Here is a 20,719-nt window from a genome sequence, read left to right as displayed (position 1 = left end):
CACATGCAACACGATGCAAATTATGATCACTGACAAACCCTGTTAAAAAGTATATACATATTGATACACACACACACACACACACACACACACACACACACACACACACAGAGCAAGTACTGATGACAAACAATCACTGAGTATTGAGTCAAGAAAGATTAGCAGATTTTAAGAGCTTTGTCAAGGAATAAAGCAAGGCGGATGATCACTGGTTTACATTCTGATGCAAGTAACATTGTCAGCTTTAACTGTGATGGATAATCATAGAACTTGTCAGGAATAGTGTTCTGTTTGTTCTTGATACTTTGGACATTGTTTAACAAAGTGGATTTCAGTTTCTATTTGAACTTCACAAAATGGACACAGCAACTGATCTACTGTCAAGTTCCTTTTGAAACACATTAAATGAACATACAATTCTGACACATCTAGTAGCATTCTGATCAAACTGACTCTACTTTGCAAATGATTTACTGTTTGTAAGTATAGATATAAAATCATATCACTTTTGAATATTCTATAGAATCGAAAACATTCACTATGCAGCATTTCACAAGTCCATTGTATTTTGTATTCATCAATTAGCTTATTTCTCAAGGCTTTTCAAAGTTCATTTTCTGTTCCAACCCCTTGGTTTTCCAGACCAAATCCAAGTTTATATAAGAAAAAAAACAGATGGAAGAAGCCATTTTTGTGACTGGTATGATAATTATAATAACATATTATACACTGTGTGTGGTAAACAATGGGGTGGCATTAAAAAAAAACACACACAAAAAAACAACCAGTTTTCAGTACTCTTCAGGTATAGATCAACATACTGAGGGAAACTTCCAAATTCTCCATATGCCATAAGGTTAGGTGTTCTAAAACTAATATTTAACCCTGAAAACGGAGTATGGCTGCCTACATGGTGGGGTAAAAACGGTCATACATGTAAAAGCCCACTCATATACATACAACATGGGAGTTGCAGCCCACGAACGAATAAGAAGAAACTAATATTCAAGAGTCTTTTCAAAGCAAAAAGATACACCTTTTCTACAATATCAACATTTGCAATAATTCCCTATACCTCAGCCCCATAACTAAGAATTGGCTGAATCACCAGCCGCCGTGGCGAAGTGGTTAGCGTCGCGGATTGACAGCTGGGAGGACGTGGGTTCGAATCCCAGCAGAGGTGGGTTTTTCGGCCTGTGGCCGGCTCTTACCCAGAGTTGAGTGTGCTGTGGGCTTAAATGAGGAGACTGGGACCACACAGTCGAGTGTCATCCACTTCACGGATGCGTCTTTGGGTGTGTTGCTCTAATTACCTGACCAACACTGCAAGTGTCTGTATCTCTCGGGCCTGGTTAACGCCGGGATATCGTTATGACAGGAAGCATAGAGTACAGCCTTGTCATGCAGTCCCAAACCAAAATGGACCTCCATAGCAACATCGTCATCATCATCGTCATCCTCCTCCTCCTTCATCGTCATCAATATAAACAAAGTAGTCTCAAAGTCTGTGGCCTTTCATGCCCTGCTCTCATGGTGACCTGTTTCGATACCCCTCCACTTCCGTGCTTGGGGTGAGTCCTGTCAATGTCGTCAGTGTCAGCAGATTCATGGGGGGCTGTTGTTTGAGGGACGTGGTGGCGGTCTCCACTCTGAGAGGGGAGCTCACTCAGTCTGGCTCCACGACTAAGCCATTATTGTCGTTAGTAGGGGGCTTAGTAGGTGGTGTCCTAAGTATGTTAAAACAGAACAGGCACCACTGAACACCACTGAAGTGACTCAGCAGCAGTGCCGGGTCTCTTCTGGTGTGTGGCCTCCTGGCGACCTAACATTGATGGTTCCCTGTGGACTGCCGACACTGGAACTGTGACGGACGAACCTGGGTGTGGCCGTGTATGGGGGAATCTAAATGAGCGGCGTGGGAGTAATGCCACTGAAACGGTGCAGATGGGGCAGCAAAAAAAAAAAAAAAAAAAAAAAAAAGAATTGGCTGAATCTGAGCATCAAAGAGTCTGAAAATGATAGCTGGTGATTACTCTCCTTTGACCACAATAACTGAAATATATATTCATAACTCCTTTCTTTGCTCAACTGGCCATGTCATTCAAACTGTGAGTGAAGGTAGACATAATAATTCCTAGATATAAATTTATACATGCTTGGTCCGGCCACAGAACAATTTTTCTTTTTTTGAGATATGACCACCATTTCTAAATATAAGAAAATTCAACTCTTCCAGGTCAAGTGTCAAACCAAGTCTTTTGGCTGTGCTGAACAGAACTTTTAACTGATTCTGCAGGCCTGGGATTGATTGCTTTCACAATTATAGATGCTTGTAATAGCATGTTATATTTTCCTATTAATCCACCTTTTCTTCAATATTTCCCATAAGTCTGCACAACAATGGAATTAAATGTTTTTTCTAAAGTTGATGAAAGCATAAAGCAACATATAATTACTTGTGCAGCAACAACTGTTTCTGAAACAAAAACAACAGCCTATGCATCAATGAAGAAAAAGAAAGCAAATCAGGAAGAATGGGAACTTGATGCAGATATATACATTTTAGAGAAGAAAGAAAAATAAAACACAGGAAGATTTCGAAAATCTTTGCTCTAAAATATAGTAAAAAAGAAACTCTTAGAATTCTATGTTAGAAAAGAATGGAAGGAGTACTTCTTTCAAAGGCTAGATGGATAGCTGAAGGAGAGCAGATTTCAAAATATTTTTGTAACTTAGAGAAAAGACACAATATTAGTTAATGTATGACCAAACTTACTGATAAAGATGACTTGGTTATTACTGAACCAAGGGATATATAAAATCATGTTTAAGGATTTTAAGAACGATTTTACAGGGAAAGAGATGTTGAACATTGTGAAATTGCTCACCTCAAAAGCAATATGCCAAAATCAAACACTGAAGAAGCCAACAAAGTACAAGGGGAAATAAATTTAGAAGTGAGTGAGACTTTGAAAAATATGTAAAATTCAAAAAGTCCAGGAACAAATGGATTCTCTGCAGAATTTTTCAAAGTGTTTTGGGGCAAGATTGGACACTTTGTTGTCAGAGCATTAAATACAGCATTAAAGAATCTTTTTTTTTCTGTTTTTTTTTTTTTTTTTTTAAATATTACTGATGGTATGGAAAACTATGGACCAAAGATATTAGGAATGCATAAAACAAAAGATAAATTTTGGACAGAAGTTCTTAATGCATATGATAAATTTTAATACAAAACTGAAATACAAAATCCTAGTGAAATGCTTGCTGAACCCATTCTCTTTAAAGAAAGAATTAGAGTTGGTAATAGTATTCTTTCTTACAAAAACTGGACTGAAAAAGGTATTAAAAAGTTGCTGACTTTATTGGAGAGAACTGACAGTTTTATCTTTTAAAGAATTCAGACAAAAATATTGTTTAACAATTGATGTTGTGACCTTTACTTGAATAAAAATGTCAGTAAAAAAATACCTGTAACATACCTATAAATGTTAACACCACGGTGGAGAAAAACTGCATTGCAAACACTACATTCTGTTATAAAAAAAAGAAAAAAGGAACACAGCTGTATTACAACATCATGTACGACAGTGGACTAGAGCCTAAATGTTGCAGGAAGTGGGAAGAAAAATTACTACAAGAAATCAAATGGAAAGAATGTTTCCTTAAAATTAAACAATTTAAAGATATTAACTTAAAATGGCTTGAGATTAGAATAATCCATAGAATTTTGGCAACAAATGTAATCCATGAAGAAATGGGAATATTCCCCGAATAATGAATGACAATAACTGTAATTTTTGTAATACTGAAAAAGACAGCATTTATCATATGTTTTGGAAATGCCATGTTACCCAGTGTTTTTGGAAACGTATTCAGACTATGTTTAATGAAACTTGTGAATTGACATCAAAACTTAGAGTAACTGAAAACCTGGTTTTGTTTGGATGCGATGGAAACATCAAAACTGATGTGGTATTTGATTTTATTATTCTGGTAGCTAAATCCAACATTTATAAATGTAAACAGGATAACAGTCAGCCTGATTTGATTATATTTAGAACACTACTTACCTATTGATACAAAATAGAAAAGCACACAGCAGGTATAAACATTAGACTAAATAAATTTGCTGCCAACTGGTTTTATCACAGAAACCTGCTCTCTGAAAACCTCTGACTCCATTTTCTTTTCATTTTGGATACTTGTTTTATCTAACAAAAAGAATCAGTGCCCAACAAATAATATGTATTTGCACTGTGTTGTTTCAGGATGACTTGATACAACCATCCTACAGGTGGATTCTGATTGCAATTGTTACATCACCTTCACCGTATATCAACTTTGTAGTAATGGGGCAGTTGTGGCTCTCTGATATCTTCTGTGATCTATGTAATCTGACTGTCAAATGTGTGCAGCCAGTTAGGATTTGAGGTGTCATATCATAAGTGATAATACTTTTTTTTTTTCGTTGTTGTTGTTGTTTTTCTTCTTCTTCTGTGAAAATACCCTTTCAAACTATTACCATGTTTGTGTAATATGTAATTTGTTACATGAAAATATCATGGTGATGATCTTGAAGGGAAAATATAACCTTCATTGCAAGGGGGGGGGGGGGGGAAACACACCCAAAAACCCAGTTTCTGAACAATGGCAAATAATGTAAAAACATGATCAATTGTGCTACATCTATTCAAATAAGTTAAAACCAGCTTGACAGTCATTAATGACATTATTACTTTCAATCCATTCATTCAATCGTTCATTTAAAATGTGGCTGTATAGTTTACAGTTAAATTACTACATAAAATTTATTCAGCAAGAATATCCCCATGTAATTATCTGGTAAACATCTGTCACTTTTTTGAAAAAAGGTTGGATCATAGCCTCTGACCATTGTAAAGGATAACTTCCAGAAGACAACAGCTAGTTGAACAGAAGGACCAAGAAAGATGAGAGAGGTAGAGAGAAAATGAATGAATGAATGATTATTTATTGATGCACTGATCCATAAATATGAGCGATCAAAACCTATGGCATAAAGAATATACTGGAGAGTGCCAGTGAGTGAGAAAACATATAGTAAAACACACCAAGAAAAACACACAAAGCTTGAAACACAAAGACTGAAAGGAGGAGTTTGTATTATACTCCATGTTTGGTGTTTACATATACTTACCATGTCAAACTGATGCAAACTAGGCCTATGGTTTGCTCTGTTTGGCCAAATTTCGCGCGGCTAACAGTGAAAAGACGCCCCTCTTAGTCTGGCCCGCTCTTAGCCAATCAAACGCCTCTAACAGCTATAAGCGCTGAATCATTCCGTGGCCATGAATGAAAATGCCCCATGAGAACCACGGCGGAGACACGGGGACGGACGGGCGGGCATTCGAGTTTGACATGGTAAGTATATGTAAACACCAAACATGGAGTATAATACAAACTCCTCCTTTTGGTGTCATATACTGTACCATGTCAAACTGATGCAGAATTTAAAGCAAATGGAGGAGGGTAACGCCTACTGGTTCGTATGGGGAGCCCTTGAAACTGAGACGGCAGTGTTAGCCACGACAAAGGAAATCCCCTTGGAACCGTCAGCCCTGGTCATACGGAAATCCCGGAGGTAGAAGTTGATGAAGGGATTCTCCGACCGCCAGAAGGCTGCCTCCAAGACATGCTGCAGTGGTACCGAGTGCTGGAAAGCAGCCGAAGTAGCTATGGCCCGCACTTCGTGTGTTCTGGGATTAAGACAACTGAGATCCTTGTGTGCATGAGAGTAGGCTCTACGAATGACTTGGGAAACCCAGCGGGAAATGGTGCCTGCAGCGATATCTTTCTTGTAATTCTCATTGAGGGAGATGAGAAGGCGCCTCTGAGAAGAACGCCTATGGCGAGACCTATTGCAATAGTATTTGAGGCACCGAACGGGGCAGAGATGCCTATCTTCATCATCTTGTGCCAGAATATCCGACAAAGGTCTGACCCTCAGAGAGGGGGAAGGGACCTCGGGGTCTTGGTTCTTAGCCAGAAACTCTGGAAGGAAACGAAGAGTGATGGAACCATCTCTGTGGAATGCTAGATCTTGTGGCATACCACTAAGACCATGAATCTCACTTCTACGACGGCCCGTGGCCAGCAACAGAAGGAAAGTGGTCTTGAGAGTGAGCAGGTCAAAAGGAATAGTCCCCAATGGCTCAAAGGGCTGTTTTCGAATGAAATCCAGCACCAGGAACAAGTCCCAGAGGGGCACTCTTCTGGGATTCCTAGCTTCCTTCAGAGAGGCGCCCCTAGCCACTTCTCTGAGCAGGAAATCAGCTTCAAAAGCGGGACCACCTAGCTGTTTGATAGTGGTACAAATGGCAGACCTGTACCCTCTCACAGAACTAGCAGACAGGTTGAGAACCGAGGAGCAGTGAGCCAAAAAGTTGGCCAGCTGCATGCTCGTAGGGTTAGTAGGGGGAATGTTCTGAGCTGTACACCAACTCAGCCATTTCTTCCATCGAAAGTCATACAAAGTCTCTGTTCCCTCCCTCCTGGCTTTGGAGACTATGGAGAGGAGGTCGGGGGAGGCACCCCCCTTGGTCAGCGCGGCGGACACAGAGGCTGACCGAGGGGTGGAAGACTTCAATGGTGATGCTGACAGATCCGCCCGCACAGCAGCCACGCGTGCAGGTGGAGCATTTGAGGATTGGAGTGAGGAATGCCTGAACGAGGCTGCCTCAGCAGATGAGGTTTGGTTTCCAGTTCCAGTGGTGGAACATGTGTCAGGGACTGAAGGACCGGAAACCAGGGCTGGGCTGGCCATTTCGGCGCAATGAGGATCATCTGCGGGCGTTCCAACCTGGCTTTCCGTATCACCTTGGACAGGATTGGAAAGGGAGGAAACGCGTAGGCAATCAGACTGCTCCACTCTAGAGAGAGAGCGTCCACTGCCCATGCTTCTGGGTCGGCGACTGGAGAGACGTAAGTGGGAAGTCTCTTGCTGAACCTTGTCGCAAAGAGGTCCACCATCGGCCGGAACCACTGTTCCCACACTCCTTGCAGGGTGTCCTTGTCCAGGGTCCACTCTGTGTGTATGACACTCTTGGACCTGCTGAGAGCATCTGCCAAAATGTTGTCTTTCCCTGCTATGTGTCTCGCTGAAAGTGCAATGCCCTTGCTGTGGCACCAACGCAGGAGAGCCTCGGTCCGCAGAGAGAGGTCTGCCGAGTGCGCTCCGCCCCCTTTGTTCACGTAACAAGCGACTGTTGTATTGTCCGTGAACAAGCGAATGGTCTTGCCTTTGGCCTCCGCTATGAAGTGCTGGAGAGCCCTGCGAACTGCCTCCAGTTCCAGAACATTGATGTGGCATAGGCGCTCCTCCAGGGACCAAGTCCCTGCTGCATGGAGTGAGTCCATGTGGGCTCCCCAGCCCATGGAGGAGGCGTCTGTGAATAGTGCCACCTGAAGAGTAGGTGGGGCTATGGGCACCCCCTGTGTCAGAAGAGGGGTGGTTAACCACTCTGATGTCACCTCGAGGAACCACTCGCCCAGACATATCCGGGTATCCCATGGCTGAGTGCTCTGGGACCACCGTAGCCTGAGTGCCCTCTGAAGAGGGCGCTTGAGAACCCTGCCCAGAGGGATGAGAGGTGCCATGGACTCCATCATGCCCAGGAGGGAAGAAAGTGTCCGCGCCGTTGCTTGGGAGGAATGGCGCAAGTGGTTGAGGAGGCCTGCCAGACGGTCCCACCGATCTGGCGTCGGAGAGACTATCATGGACCGCGTGTCGAATCTCATCCCTAAGAAGTCGAAGGACTGGCTCGGGGACAGATCGCATTTCTCCTGGTTCGTGATGAAGCCCAGTTGGGAGCACCGGTCTAGAAGTCTGGCTGTATGACTCTGGCACAGAGCCTGTGACTGGGCCAGAATAAGCCAGTCGTCCAGGTACACACAGAGCCGAATGGACTCCGACCGGACGATTGACACCAATTCCCGCACCACCTTGGTAAACAGGAAAGGGGCAAGGGACAGACCAAATGGGAGGGCAGAGAACTGGAACACTCTGTCCCTCCACACGAACCTCAGGTACCGGCGGGATGCCGGGTGGATGAGGATATGGAAATAAGCATCTTTCAGATCGATGGACGTCGCCCAATCTCCCAGTTGCATGGTCTCCCGAATCTGTGCCTGTGTGTCCATCTTGAATTTCATCTTGGGGAGGAATCTGTTGAGGGGGGACAAGTCCAGGACTGGTCTCCACCCTCCGGAGACTTTTGGAATCACGAACAACCGGCCGTAAAAACCGGGGCCCGGGTCCGAGAGTTGAGATATCGCCCCTATGAGGAGTAGGTGCGATATCTCTTTCTCTAAGACGCTCTCCTGCTCCATCGAGCTGGGCACATAAGGAGGAGGAGTGGATCTTAGAGGGGGGCGGTCCCCCACCCAAGGGAGCATGTACCCCGACTCTAGCACCGACACAATCCAGTCGTTGAGTCCCAGAGCACGCCACTGATGCGCGTGCCGGGACAAGTTTCCTACTTGGAGGGGCTGAACGACTGGCGGTGCTGAATCAGGGCCCAGTCATTGGGGGTGCTGCCTTCTGGCCTTGGGCATGGCCGGACGGCTTGGACGGCCATGAGGTGGTTTGTTCCTCTGCCGCTGATTCTGAGCACGCCGCTTTGGCTTAGGAGGCGAGGTATATGGAGGAGCCCTGGTGGCGGGTCTCTTCAATGGCATAGAACCCTGGCGCCCCTGGGAGGATTGGGCTAAATATGAGGCCACCTCCCGGTTTGTCTCTGCCCTGTGGCTGACAAAATGCGGCGCATACTGGCCGAAGAGGGAGTGCTGCTGTGCTGGGATGGACCGCAGAGCAGCCCTCTCCTCTACTGGAATGTTAGAGAGGCGGAGAACAGCATCCCGCTGCGCTAGCACCGTATTGAAGTGAAGGCTGGTAGCTGCGTCTGCAGCTGCCGTGAGACCAGACGCTACTCGATTGCCAAAAGTGTTTAACCTCGGGTCTGAGAAGAGGCCAGGCAGGCCAGAGGAAGGAGACTCCGTGTCCTGCTGAACTGGACGTCGTTCCCACAGCTCATTGGTTCTGTGGAGGAACGCGTCAAAGAAGGTATAAGCCGTGGACACCTCGAGGAGGCAGCGGCGGGCCAGTTTGTCCCACTCTGCAAATGTCTTAAAGGGAAGAGTAGCTGAGGTGGGGAAGGTGGTGCGCTGTGAGACCAACATCCTGTCCTGCGCGGAGGGCTCTGCTTCCCTGTAGGCAGGGTGGTCCTGTGTGTACCAGGACCACACTCCTCCCTTGGAGGGATCTTTAAGGAACTTGCCTGGGGCAAAAGCGCCCGGGGCAGAGAGTGACTCCCTGCCTGGAGGAGGGATGGAAGCAGCACCCCTGACGGTGCGGGCTGGCTTATTAAGCCACTCCTGAGCCATTTCTGGCACTCTGAGTCGCCTTGTGGTTCTGGAGTTAGAGTCACCTGACTGTAGGAGGGTTAAGGGTGACAAAGTTGCCTGAGGGACTGATTCAGCATGTGTGACCCTATTGGGGAGGGTCAGTTCGAGCTCGGCAAAGTCCGAGTTTGGTTCAGGCTGGTCCCTTGGGAGGCGTGGGCTCCATCTGTCGCACTGGGATGGGGGCGAAGAGTGCTCATCTGCTTGTTCGTCCTCATCCGAAGACAGGGGCTGTCCTTCTTGTTCACAGTCCATCCCCTGCTGGGTGCCATCCCAAGTGGATGTACCCACGGGGGCGTCCTGTGGGCTGTGGTCAGCCCAGCGGGATGAGCTGGGGCGATCCCGAGCAGGGACCCTGGACTCCTCTGTTATGTCCTTGACACCTGAAGAGGGTGGGGAGTGTGTGGACCGTAGGTCCAACCATGCTTGGGATGGTGGGTGCCACACCTTCTCAGAGAGAGCGTCCCTGGACGCCAGAGGGACCCACGAGTGCTGTGAGGGGACGAACACCCACTCATCTCCTTTTAGGACCGAGGGCTGGGTAGGTGGGAACAGCAGGCTCCCACGGGCTGAGCGGGGTCCCTCAGCTGCCGTCGGTCCTGAAAAGGAAGCCGTAGTGACCGTGGCGGTCACCTGCGTGCTGACAGAGGACCGATTCGAGGCTGTAGTGTTAATACTGGTCGAGGAGCTCGACCTGCCCAACGAGGAGTCAATCCCTCTTGTCGGGGCTGTGTGTGTCACTCTGTGGTCTGTGCTGGGTTGGGTCCGGTGGGGAGCGGACCAGGGGTTAGTCCCTGGTCCTCCCGGGAACCCAGCATGCACCATAGGTGCACCCCAGTACGGGTAGAATGGGGGATACCACCCGTGGGCACCAGCCATCCCGTGACCCCAGCCCCAAGGGTCACTGGTGCCTTGACCTCGTTGAAGGGAAAAACCTGGCCAAGTCGGAGGGAGGTCAGGTCCGACTTGGGTGTCAGACAGGCCGAAAGGCCGGCGGTCTGACTGCCCGGAACCGCCTGACACGCACGGGACTCCCCCAGCAGGGGAGACCGGCCGGATAGCGGGGAGACCTGCAGAGCAGGTTGCCACGCGCCCAGAATCCCCTCCCGTGGGGAGACTGGGGTGGCTTGGCCCGGGGTGGGCTAAGTGGAGGTCCCCCCCCCGGAACCAAATGTTTTTCTCCCCCAGGAGGAGGTGGGGGAGGGGGGTCGACCGAGAAGGGAGGAGGGGCACCAGCACTGGGGCCCCTGAGGGCCGTCTCCGTGTGGGGACCCGGGTAACGGCAGGGGGCAGCCTCCCCTTGGGAGTCCGCACCCAGCCGCGAGTTCCCACCACCAAGAGAGGACGTGCTACTCCCCCTTCCACCCGCCTCGCGCTGGGACACTTCGGGAGGTGACGCTCGAATCCCTTTCCCCCCGGTCCCCTTCATGACTGTTTTATCGGGACGAGCGTCCCCTCCGCGATCAGCGTCTGCAGACGCATCGCCGCGGTCCCTATCGGGAGAAATCATGAGCTCCGGGCCTGGGAGAGTCTCTTGGCGAGTATCTCTGCCAGCATCATGATCCCTGCCTTCGTAGGATGGCAAACGAGGCATGGTACCGCGCGTAAGCACCCAGCGAACAATACGATCCCCAACAGAGAAAGGAAAGACAGGATCGACTCAGAGGTAGAAAAATACGAAGAAATCGAGGGGGCCGAGTCGAAACGAGTACACAGAATGTAAGCACAATATACATGCAAGCCGCATACAACAAAATAAGGCCAAATGAAAACGCTTAATAGCCAAAAAAAAGCGTTAGACGAGACAGAGCGAAAACCTGACAAGATGGCGTGGAGAGCCTTGGCCAAAGGGATGATTCAGCGCTTATAGCTGTTAGAGGCGTTTGATTGGCTAAGAGCGGGCCAGACTAAGAGGGGCGTCTTTTCACTGTTAGCCGCGCGAAATTTGGCCAAACAGAGCAAACCATAGGCCTAGTTTGCATCAGTTTGACATGGTACAGTATATGACACAAAACAAAAATCACTATCAGTCACACAAAGACTGAAACAAAAATCACTATCAGTCACACATAGACTGAAATAAAAATCACTATCAGTCACACATAGACTGAAATAAAAATCATTATCAGTCACACATAGACTGAAACAAAAATCACTATCAGTCACACAAAGACTGAAACAAAAATCACTATCAGTCACACAAAGACTGAAACAAAAATCACTATCAGTCACACATAGACTGAAATAAAAATCACTATCAGTCACACATAGACTGAAATAAAAATCATTATCAGTCACACATAGACTGAAACAAAAATCACTATCAGTCACACAAAGACTGAAACAAAAATCACTATCAGTCACACATAGACTGAAACAAAAATCACTATCAGTCACACAAAGATTGAAACCAACAATATCGGTCACACAAAACTTGAAAGACACTCCAGATCAAACCACACTGAAAAAAAGAAGTTCTGGAGATTTATTAAAGTAAAAAGGACATAAGGTTCTTGTGTCTCTGCACTCAAAGACGCAGGAAGATTTATCACTAACCCGAAGGAACAAGCTCAAGTCCTAAACAAGCAGTTCCAGTATGTCTTCAGCTGCAAAGAGAGCATCACAGCTGATGATTTTAAACAGTGATGTCCCTCACCACCTGACCTACCCTATTACCACCCACATGCAGCGATATCAACATCACAGAGGAAGGAGTAATAAAGCTGCTTCTCAGACCCAACCCCAACAAAGCCTGTGGACCTGATGGCATCAACCTGAAGACAGTTGCTGTGGAGGTTGCCCAAGCCTTCACTTTGTTCTTCTGCAGTCCCTAAAACACTGAAATACTGCCATATGACTGGAAGCAGGCTTATATCACACCTGTCTTCAAGATGGGAGAATGTTACAAGGAAGCCTTACCTGTGTAACCTGCAAAATGAATGGGCACATAATCACCTGTCACATCATGAAGTACCTTGCGAGCAACAGTTTCCTCTGCTCAGAACAGCAGTTTCCGAAGGGGACGATCTTGTGAGACACAGTTGTTCTCCTACTACATTAACAAAATTACAATTGCGCTGGAAAGAGGGAACCAAGTGGACACAATAGTCCTTGACTTCTCCAAGACCTCTGACAAGGTCAGCCATGCCCTGCTTTTTCATAAATTACACCTGGATCAACAACTTACTCGAGAACAGGCAACAAGCAGTTGTGGTGGAGGGAGTCAACTGGCATCCCAGTCAACACAGATCAGTACTTAGCTCAAGCCTTTACACCAAAGACCTCCCAAATTCCATCAAATCCAAGGCCACATTATTGGCAGACGACACCCATGTGCAGCAAAGTACCATAATCAAGAAGGAAGCCAACCAGCACCTACTCCAAGAAGGCCTTGTCTCCCTTACCATCTGGAGAAACCGTGGGCCATGCAATTCCACCCACAAAAGTGCTCCACCTTGAGTGTCAGCCGAAAAGGAAACATGAGAGGCAAAGCCTTCAAGACACACTTGTGATACACTTTTTTAAAAAATCCAAGCTTTTTATGTATTGAGTATAATGCATTTACTGTTATATTTATATTTTTTATATTCTCTAAACTTGGCACTTTGATCTGATATTCGACTCAACAAAAGATCTGTCATTATTTTCATTTTTTGTTCAAACAGGAACTTCTTTTGCTAAGCATGAAAGTTTTGTTTATTGCAAACATTTTGCTGCAGGCAGTAAAACAAGGGAAATTACTCTGCTGGGGGACTTAGTTTGCTTTAAACTGATCTTTCTCATCTTAAACATTACATTTTGAAATTATACTCAATACATAAAAAGCTTGGATGTTTTTTAAAAAGTGCATCATAAGTGAGTCTTGAAAGCCTTGCCTCTCTTGTTTCAAAATGTAATGTTTAAGATGAGAAAGATCAGTTTAAAGCAAATTAACTCCCCCTAGCATTACAGAGTAATTTCCCTTTATTATCTGCACCAAAATGTTTGCAAAATAAATAAAACTTCCATGCTTAGCAAAAGAAGTTCCTGTTTGAACAAAAACTGATAATAATGACTGCTCTAGCTGTTGGGTCAGAATATCAGATCAAAGTGCCAAGTTTAGAGAATACAAAAAATATAAATATAACAGTAAATGCAGTTTGCATATAATTAGGCTTCATTCTTTATTTTTTTTGTGCCCATCCCAGAGGCGCAATATTGTTTTAAACAAGATGACTGGAAAGAACTGAATTTTTCCTATTTTTATGCTAAATTTGGTGTCAACTGACAAAGTAGTTGCAGAGAAAATGTCAATGTTAAAGTTTACCACGGACACACAGACACACACACACACACAGACAACCGAACACTGGGTTAAAACATAGACTCACTTGTTTACACAAGTGAGTCAAAAAATTGTACCAGATTACCAACTCCATGGCAATCCACTGGAAAACATCAACCACAAAATATCTTGGTCTGAACATCCAAGATGACCTACGCTGGAGATCCCACATCAACTCTACAACCAACAAATCCAAAAAAATACCCACGGCTTTCTCCAGCGCAACCTCAAGACAGGAAACAAGAGAAGACAGAGGAAACTGCATACAAAACCTTTGTTTGACCCATCACTGAGTATGCATCCTCTGTTTGGGACCCCTATCAGTAACATCTTGGCCTTTGAAAGGGTCCAGCACCCAGCAGCAAGATGGGTCACCAACTGACATTGACAGACACCCTTGTCAACTCCATCCTTAGATGGCACTCCCTACAAGTCAGATGGAAAAAGCTTGCCTGTGAATGTTTTATAAATTCCACCACAGACTCATCTCCATAAACTCTGTCTGCCTACCAAGACCATCAGATAGCAGGCTGAGCTATAGAAAAAAACCAACACCTGCATTTGTGACATTCCTGCCTGCAGGACACAGTACAGACATGTTTTTCTCCCCCCCCCCCCCCCCCCCTCCACCATCCCGGAATGGAACACACTGCCCTAGGAGGCTGTCACAGCCAGACTGATTCAAGTCCAGTCTGGGCTCCTGCCTGTGACTCAACAAAGTAAATTTCAAACCTCCCTTCCCCCAAACCATTCTGTTTCTGAAGTTGCCCCCCCCCCCCATCCCCCTGCCCCCCCCCCCCCACCCTCCTCACCCTCCCAGCGAGTCCCACCCATTTTTTCTTCTTAGTACCATAGAAGGCTAGGGCTGTGCCAGCCAGGAGTATTCCCTGGGATCGTTATGGTAGTCGGACTGGCCCAGTTGGAGATGCCAACACACCAGTAGACTGTGCCCCACAAGCCCTCTTTACTAACTCTGAACTAAAAGCACATCCCTCACCCCCATTTAAAATGCACCCAACAGCAACTTTTCACAATAACAACAGTTTCATCAGCATACTGATGTTGGTCATCATGTGGAAGAAGAAGAACAACAACAACAAACAAGCATCACTATCAGTCACACAAAGCTTGAAACGAGCATCACTATAAGTCACCAAACTGTCCTACATGCGGGGTGGAGGGCAGAGAGGTGGGAGGGTGCAGGGAAGATATGGGTGAGGTGTTTGCAGCCACTGAAATTTATCTGGAGCTGATACTTACAATTACTGCTGGCAGAATGGATAAGACTGGTTAAGGGTCTGGGTTTGATTCCCACTCCAGCCCTTTCTCCCAAGTTTGATTGGAAAATTAAACTGAGAGTCTGGTCGTTCGGATGAGACGATACATTAAGACTGGTTAAGGGTCTGGGTTTGATTCCCGCTCTCATCCTTTTTCCCAAGTTTGATTGGAGTTTGGATGAGACGATAAACTGAGGTCTCATATGCAGCATGCACTCGATTTTATGAAAAAGGGCCCATGGCAATAAATGTGGTGTTCTTTGGCAAATTCTGTAGAAGAAATTCACTCTGAACAGATAGTTACACAAATGTGCAATCAATGCCTGACTAGTACACTGGGTTATGCTGCTGTCAGGCATCTGCCAACTAGATACAGTGTTGCGATGGATTTGTCCTTGAGATCTGAAACTTATCTTAATCAGGTGCCTGCAACAGCTACAGATTATCAGCACAGGCAACAGCTTTATGTCTTCCTTTAGTAATTTTTTTCATGTTTCAGTTTTAGAAACAACAGGTACTGGTAGCTGGTCCAAATGTTTGTCACTTGCAGCAGGTGACCCTACCATGCATTTTTTTCTTATAGCTTACCAAGGCTACAAATGATACGCAGAGATTTACACACAAGGCTGTATGGTCCATTGAGTGTATTCAATGCAGTGTGTGTGTGTGTGTGTGTGTGTGTGTGTGTGTGTGTGTGTGTGTGTGTGTGTGTGTGTGTGTAAGTGCACACACATGTGTGTAAGTGTGTGAGTGAGTACAAGTGTGTGCCTGATGTAAGACACAGGTGTGAGTCAAGTCGAGTCAACATTACTTCATGATGGGAAATTGAATAAGTAACAATTGCTTTTTTACATCAAGCCATCAATGAAAAAGAAATAAAAGAAGGGTGTGTGTGGGGGGGGGGGGGAGGAGGGAGGGGGGTCATATGGCCCCTGGTGTTTTCCACTGATCTTTGTTTCCATACACAGAAATTTACTGTTATGTTAGTATTCACTTAAAAAAAAATCATATCAAAATCTTTATTGCACAAGAACTCCAGTTTCGATCAGCAAACCACAATAAGATACAGAAATGGCCCATACTCACAGACAGCATGACCAACGTCTTCACCATTAGTGTTGGTACTCTCTGCTTTCACTTGGGATTTGGCGGACTGTTTGCGATTCTCCACCACCTCTGGCATCACCGCGTCTATCAGTGACAATGATTCCAGACCTCTCTCTGTGCCATCCTGAAAGTTACACAAGAAATTTGCAGTCTTTGAAATCTTCTTTCAGTGCTCTTGGTAAATACCAACATTTATGTATACATTCATGAGTGGCAGGGTAGCAGAATGGTTATGACACTCATCTGCGAATACAGTGTTCTTGAGGGTCTGGGTTTGAATCCCGTTCTCACCCTTTCTTCCAAGTTTGACAGGAAAATCAAACTGAACGTCGGGGATTGGGATGAGATCCCGTGTGCAGCACGCACCTGGTGCACAGAAAAAAAAAAACCACAGCAAAAAAAGTGTTCTTCTCTGGCAAAATTCTACTCTCATACTAGGTTATACTATAGGAAAACACACACACACACACACATATATATATGCATGCACTCAGGCCTGAGAAGCGTGTTGGATTATGCTGCTGTGAGTGTCAGGCATCTGCCTAGCAGATGTGATGTAGCATTTTGTCAGAATACAGTGGCACCTTCTTGAGAAACTGTGTGCGTGTGTGTAATGGTATGATGCCTTTGATGGTAACCAAAATGCTGAAAAGATCACAATAGAAACAAAGTTTGGAGAAAAAAGTAGTAGGCAAGCTGAGAACTGAACACAAACAGCGTTGGAAGAGGAGATGACATAGGGGCAGCTGATGGTGAGACCGAAGTTGTCACAGGCTTGTGAGAAGTCCTGTACCTGATGTGGATTCCTTCTTCTTCGCAGTCACAAAAGGCATCTGTCAGCATGGCAGAGAATACTGTACTGAACAGAGTTGGGGTGAGAACACAGCCCTATTTGACGCCATTTGTCACTGAGAAGGCCTCTTATTCATCTCCGTCATCCAGAACTTTCACCATCATGCCACTGTGGAACTGCCGGACGGTTGTGATGAACTTGCTGGGGCAGCCAAACTTCTCCATGATCTTCCACAAGCCTTCTCTGCTGACCCTACTGTAAACCGTGGTTTGGTCAACAAAGGTCATGAAGAGGTCGCTGTGTTGCTCTTGGCATTTTTCCTGGAGTTGGCGCACAGCAAAAATCATATCCATAGTTCCACGTTCAGCACAGAAGCCACACTGGCTTTCTGGGAGGAGACCTTTCTCAAGATGTTGGAGAAGGCGGTTCTTGTTCTTGATACTTATTGTCCAGCTGACCACACAGGGCCATATCTGGACTGGAGAAGGAGGTTAAGCAGGACATGGGCCAGATCTTTTCAGCAATGGACATGAGGAAGATGCCTCAGTGGTTGTTGCAAGACTGGCAGTTGCCTTTCCTCTTGTAGATGTGGATTATGCTCTTATATATTCCTCTTTCCTCTTGTAGGTGTGGACTTGAGGTCTTACATATTCCCCAAGATCTACATTTGTTTCATCATCCATACACTTTTGGATAGTTTTGGATGCTTGTGGTCAGCAGTGGTCAGTTGTAGCCAGTGGTGGTAACAACCAGTCAAAAAGTACTAATATTGGATAGAGAGTTCCCACAATCAGGACAGATGTTAACTGAACATAATGTAAGGTGCACACTTTTGTTATGTGGTACTTTGTAAATAGTTATACCAATTAAAAAGACTTTTATTGCATTTTTGGATCATGGTCAGTTGTGGTCGGCAGTGGTCAGCAATGATCAGCAGATGTCAAAAGCGGTCGGTCAACAATCAAATCATGTCACAAAGTCTTAGTACATACTGCATAAATGTCCAAAAATATATAATCTATAATCTGAAAAGTTATTAGACGTCAGTAGTGGTCAGCAGTGGTCAGTTAACGATAAACAAGAGAGGCAAAGCCTTCAAGACACACTTGCGACACATGCTCTATCTGTTAAAGGAATCAAGAGGGGAAAAAAAAAGACATTAACCTCCCCCCTCCCCCCCATTAAAAATATCAATAAGCTTTGGGGAAAACAAAAACAAAACAACAACAACAACAACAAAAAACAGGCATGCCAGTGGGATAGAATCATGGATGTTCTGTTTGGAAACAAATAATCTTATCCACAATGCAACAGCAAATCTGTCATTACTCGACCAAATTGAAGTATTACAAATACATAATTGACAGTGTTTGAAAACAACTGTTAGTGAAGTCTCGTTGAAATCTAATAAAATCATGAATAAACAGCATCCAAGTCAAAACAGTGATTTATTCCAAGGCTGCTTGATGGAATACAAGATTATTTTATACTTGGACTCCACGTAACACACATTTCTCAGATACTTAATAAATAAGACTATACCCAAATGCTAATCACTATCACGGAAAGACAGCTTTTAATACCTGAACTAAAATCGCTAGATGTCCATGTCTGTGAAAAATTGTTAAGCCACAATCTTGTATGAGTTACAGTCTAGCATGAATATATTTTTCTTCTCACATTAATTATTGGACACATCACCTTAAGCGTCTGTATTGATGGCAACAACCTTTGCATGAAGCTGTGTTATTTTCTTTTAAACACAGTGCCTATTGCCTATATAGTGGAAACTACGTAACACAAGACATGCAAGCCAGTCAGTTTGCCCTTTTTCTTTCTTTTTTAATATATATATATATATATATATATATATATATATATATATATATATATATATCTGTTTCACTCTTTATTTGAGGTATATCTCAACTCTACAAAAATGTGTTCTGCGTTTTTACATTACTTTTGATTTTTCACCATCATGTCCCAAACGTGTTTTCAGTATTGTACACAGTAAAAATTTAATAGAAATAAAAAAGTGAGTTTTATATATCAAATCTTATCAATGGACTTGCCCTGATGTTAGCCGACGATGGAAACGGGATAAACTGTGTAGTGTTTAGGGGTGACAACAGTCTAAACATCTTTTCGTCTCGTTCTAATCAAAGACACTAGTATCTAGTGTCTATGTTCTAATGACTTCGCGAAAGAAGGCTGGGAAAGACGGGTGTGGGAAAGGTGATGGTAACTTCACCAGCTAACGTCTTTTCCAATATTCGTGGGTCACAAAATAAATGTGTCGCACCGCCACGCCGCGAGCAGCCGTAAGGAATACACACTACGAATTACTGAATACCCAGCACTGTCCCAATTGTTTCATGCAAACCAACTAAACCTTCCTTTCCAGGCTGAGTCAGCAACGGGGAGGGGGGGTGAGGGGGGGACGGGCTAAAATAGTCCGCTTCAAGGTCTGGCAAGTCAGCAGTACATATTGCAGACAAAGAGTGCGCCGCGATGGTCTGTTTCGTGGAACGAGGAGACAACCAGGAACCAGGTTTGCCAACAGAGACGGTCAGGTGACTATTTTTCACGTCATGACCCAACGCGCGCTGCCGGTGTCAAGGATCTGTGTTTTCCGTTCAAACAGAAAGCCGAGCAAGAAATCTCAAACATAATGTATCGGGAACTTACAGAGGCCTGGATTCACAGTCCAAGAACAAGTTGCACGACTTTCCAGAGATTTATGCATGTTTTTTTTTCCCCAAACTGAATCTATCATTCCCTGTTCAACTTTGAACCCCACCCCACCAAAAACAAACAAATAAAATATAAAATAAAATATGATAAAAAGAAAGGACATGAGGGAAAATAACAAAATGCTCCAGGTGTTCAATAATGACTGCAACATAAAACACTGATTCGACAGAGCTCATGACACTAGTTCTCCTTCAACACACACACACCTTGCGTGAATGCATTCAGGCGTTGGTATTGGTGTGTATGTGTGTGCGCGCGCGCGCGTGTGTGTGTGCACGCGCGCACGTGTGTGTTGTACAGTCGAAGCCGCTTTTTACTAAGTCGGATGTAACGAATGCCGGATATAACTAAGCCAAATGGTTGATCCGGCAAAAATCCTTTGCATGGCTAAAAGTACGTCGGATGTAACGAAGCTGGAATCATGTGTTCGGCCCCGTGGATGAAGAGTTCAAGCCGGAGTGGTTACTTTTGTGTTCGCTGCGATTTATATTGCTTCATTCGATCGCTGGCTATTCTTGGGAGATGGAAGAGTGTATGAACTGTACAGCTTTCTATGCGTTGCCCTAAATAGAAATCACAAGTTATACATGTGTTTGACTTGCTGCATAACCTTCAGCTTGTCTCATTTTCTTACACAGCTTCACATACATGTTGGTTGATAAAAAGGGTTGTTTTTTTTGTGTGTTTTTTTTTGTTATGGTAAAGGTCACCTCAAATTCGTGAGCAATAAAATCGTATTCTGATGTTCTGAAGCGAGTGCCTGTGATTGTCGATTTAACGACTGTTGACGGTGGACATACTAGAGGGACGAAGGTGGGGTCACTGACGTGTATAGGTGGATCTATTTATAGGTTCATGGGGAGGGGTAAAGGGGAAGGAGGGTGTCAGGCAGAGGCCATGACATGGCGCCTGCACGTCGCCAAGGTCTGTCGCTGAAGCGGAAATTTTAACTTATTTAAGAAGTTGAAAGTAAAGTTGATGGAAAAAAGTTGTTTTTTTTTGTTGTTGTTTTGTTGCTGT

At 44.9% G+C, this 20,719-nt stretch overlaps 1 protein-coding gene across 2 annotated transcripts in view; it reads right to left on the bottom strand.

Annotated features, from left to right (window-relative positions):
• LOC143289057 (F-box-like/WD repeat-containing protein TBL1X) overlaps positions 1-20,719 on the bottom strand; it is a 133,788-nt gene that overhangs the window by 99,430 nt on the left and 13,639 nt on the right. For both annotated transcript variants that reach the window (XM_076597873.1, XM_076597874.1), the window contains exon 4: positions 16,129-16,273. In XM_076597873.1, coding sequence (XP_076453988.1) covers positions 16,129-16,273 — 145 coding nt within the window. The remainder of the gene's footprint in view (positions 1-16,128; positions 16,274-20,719) is intronic.

The sequence above is a fragment of the Babylonia areolata genome, chromosome 13, assembly GCF_041734735.1.
Source record: "Babylonia areolata isolate BAREFJ2019XMU chromosome 13, ASM4173473v1, whole genome shotgun sequence".
NCBI lineage: Eukaryota > Metazoa > Mollusca > Gastropoda > Neogastropoda > Buccinidae > Babylonia > Babylonia areolata.
Note: the sequence above shows the minus strand (reverse complement) of the source record. Positions and strands in the feature narration are given on the sequence as shown.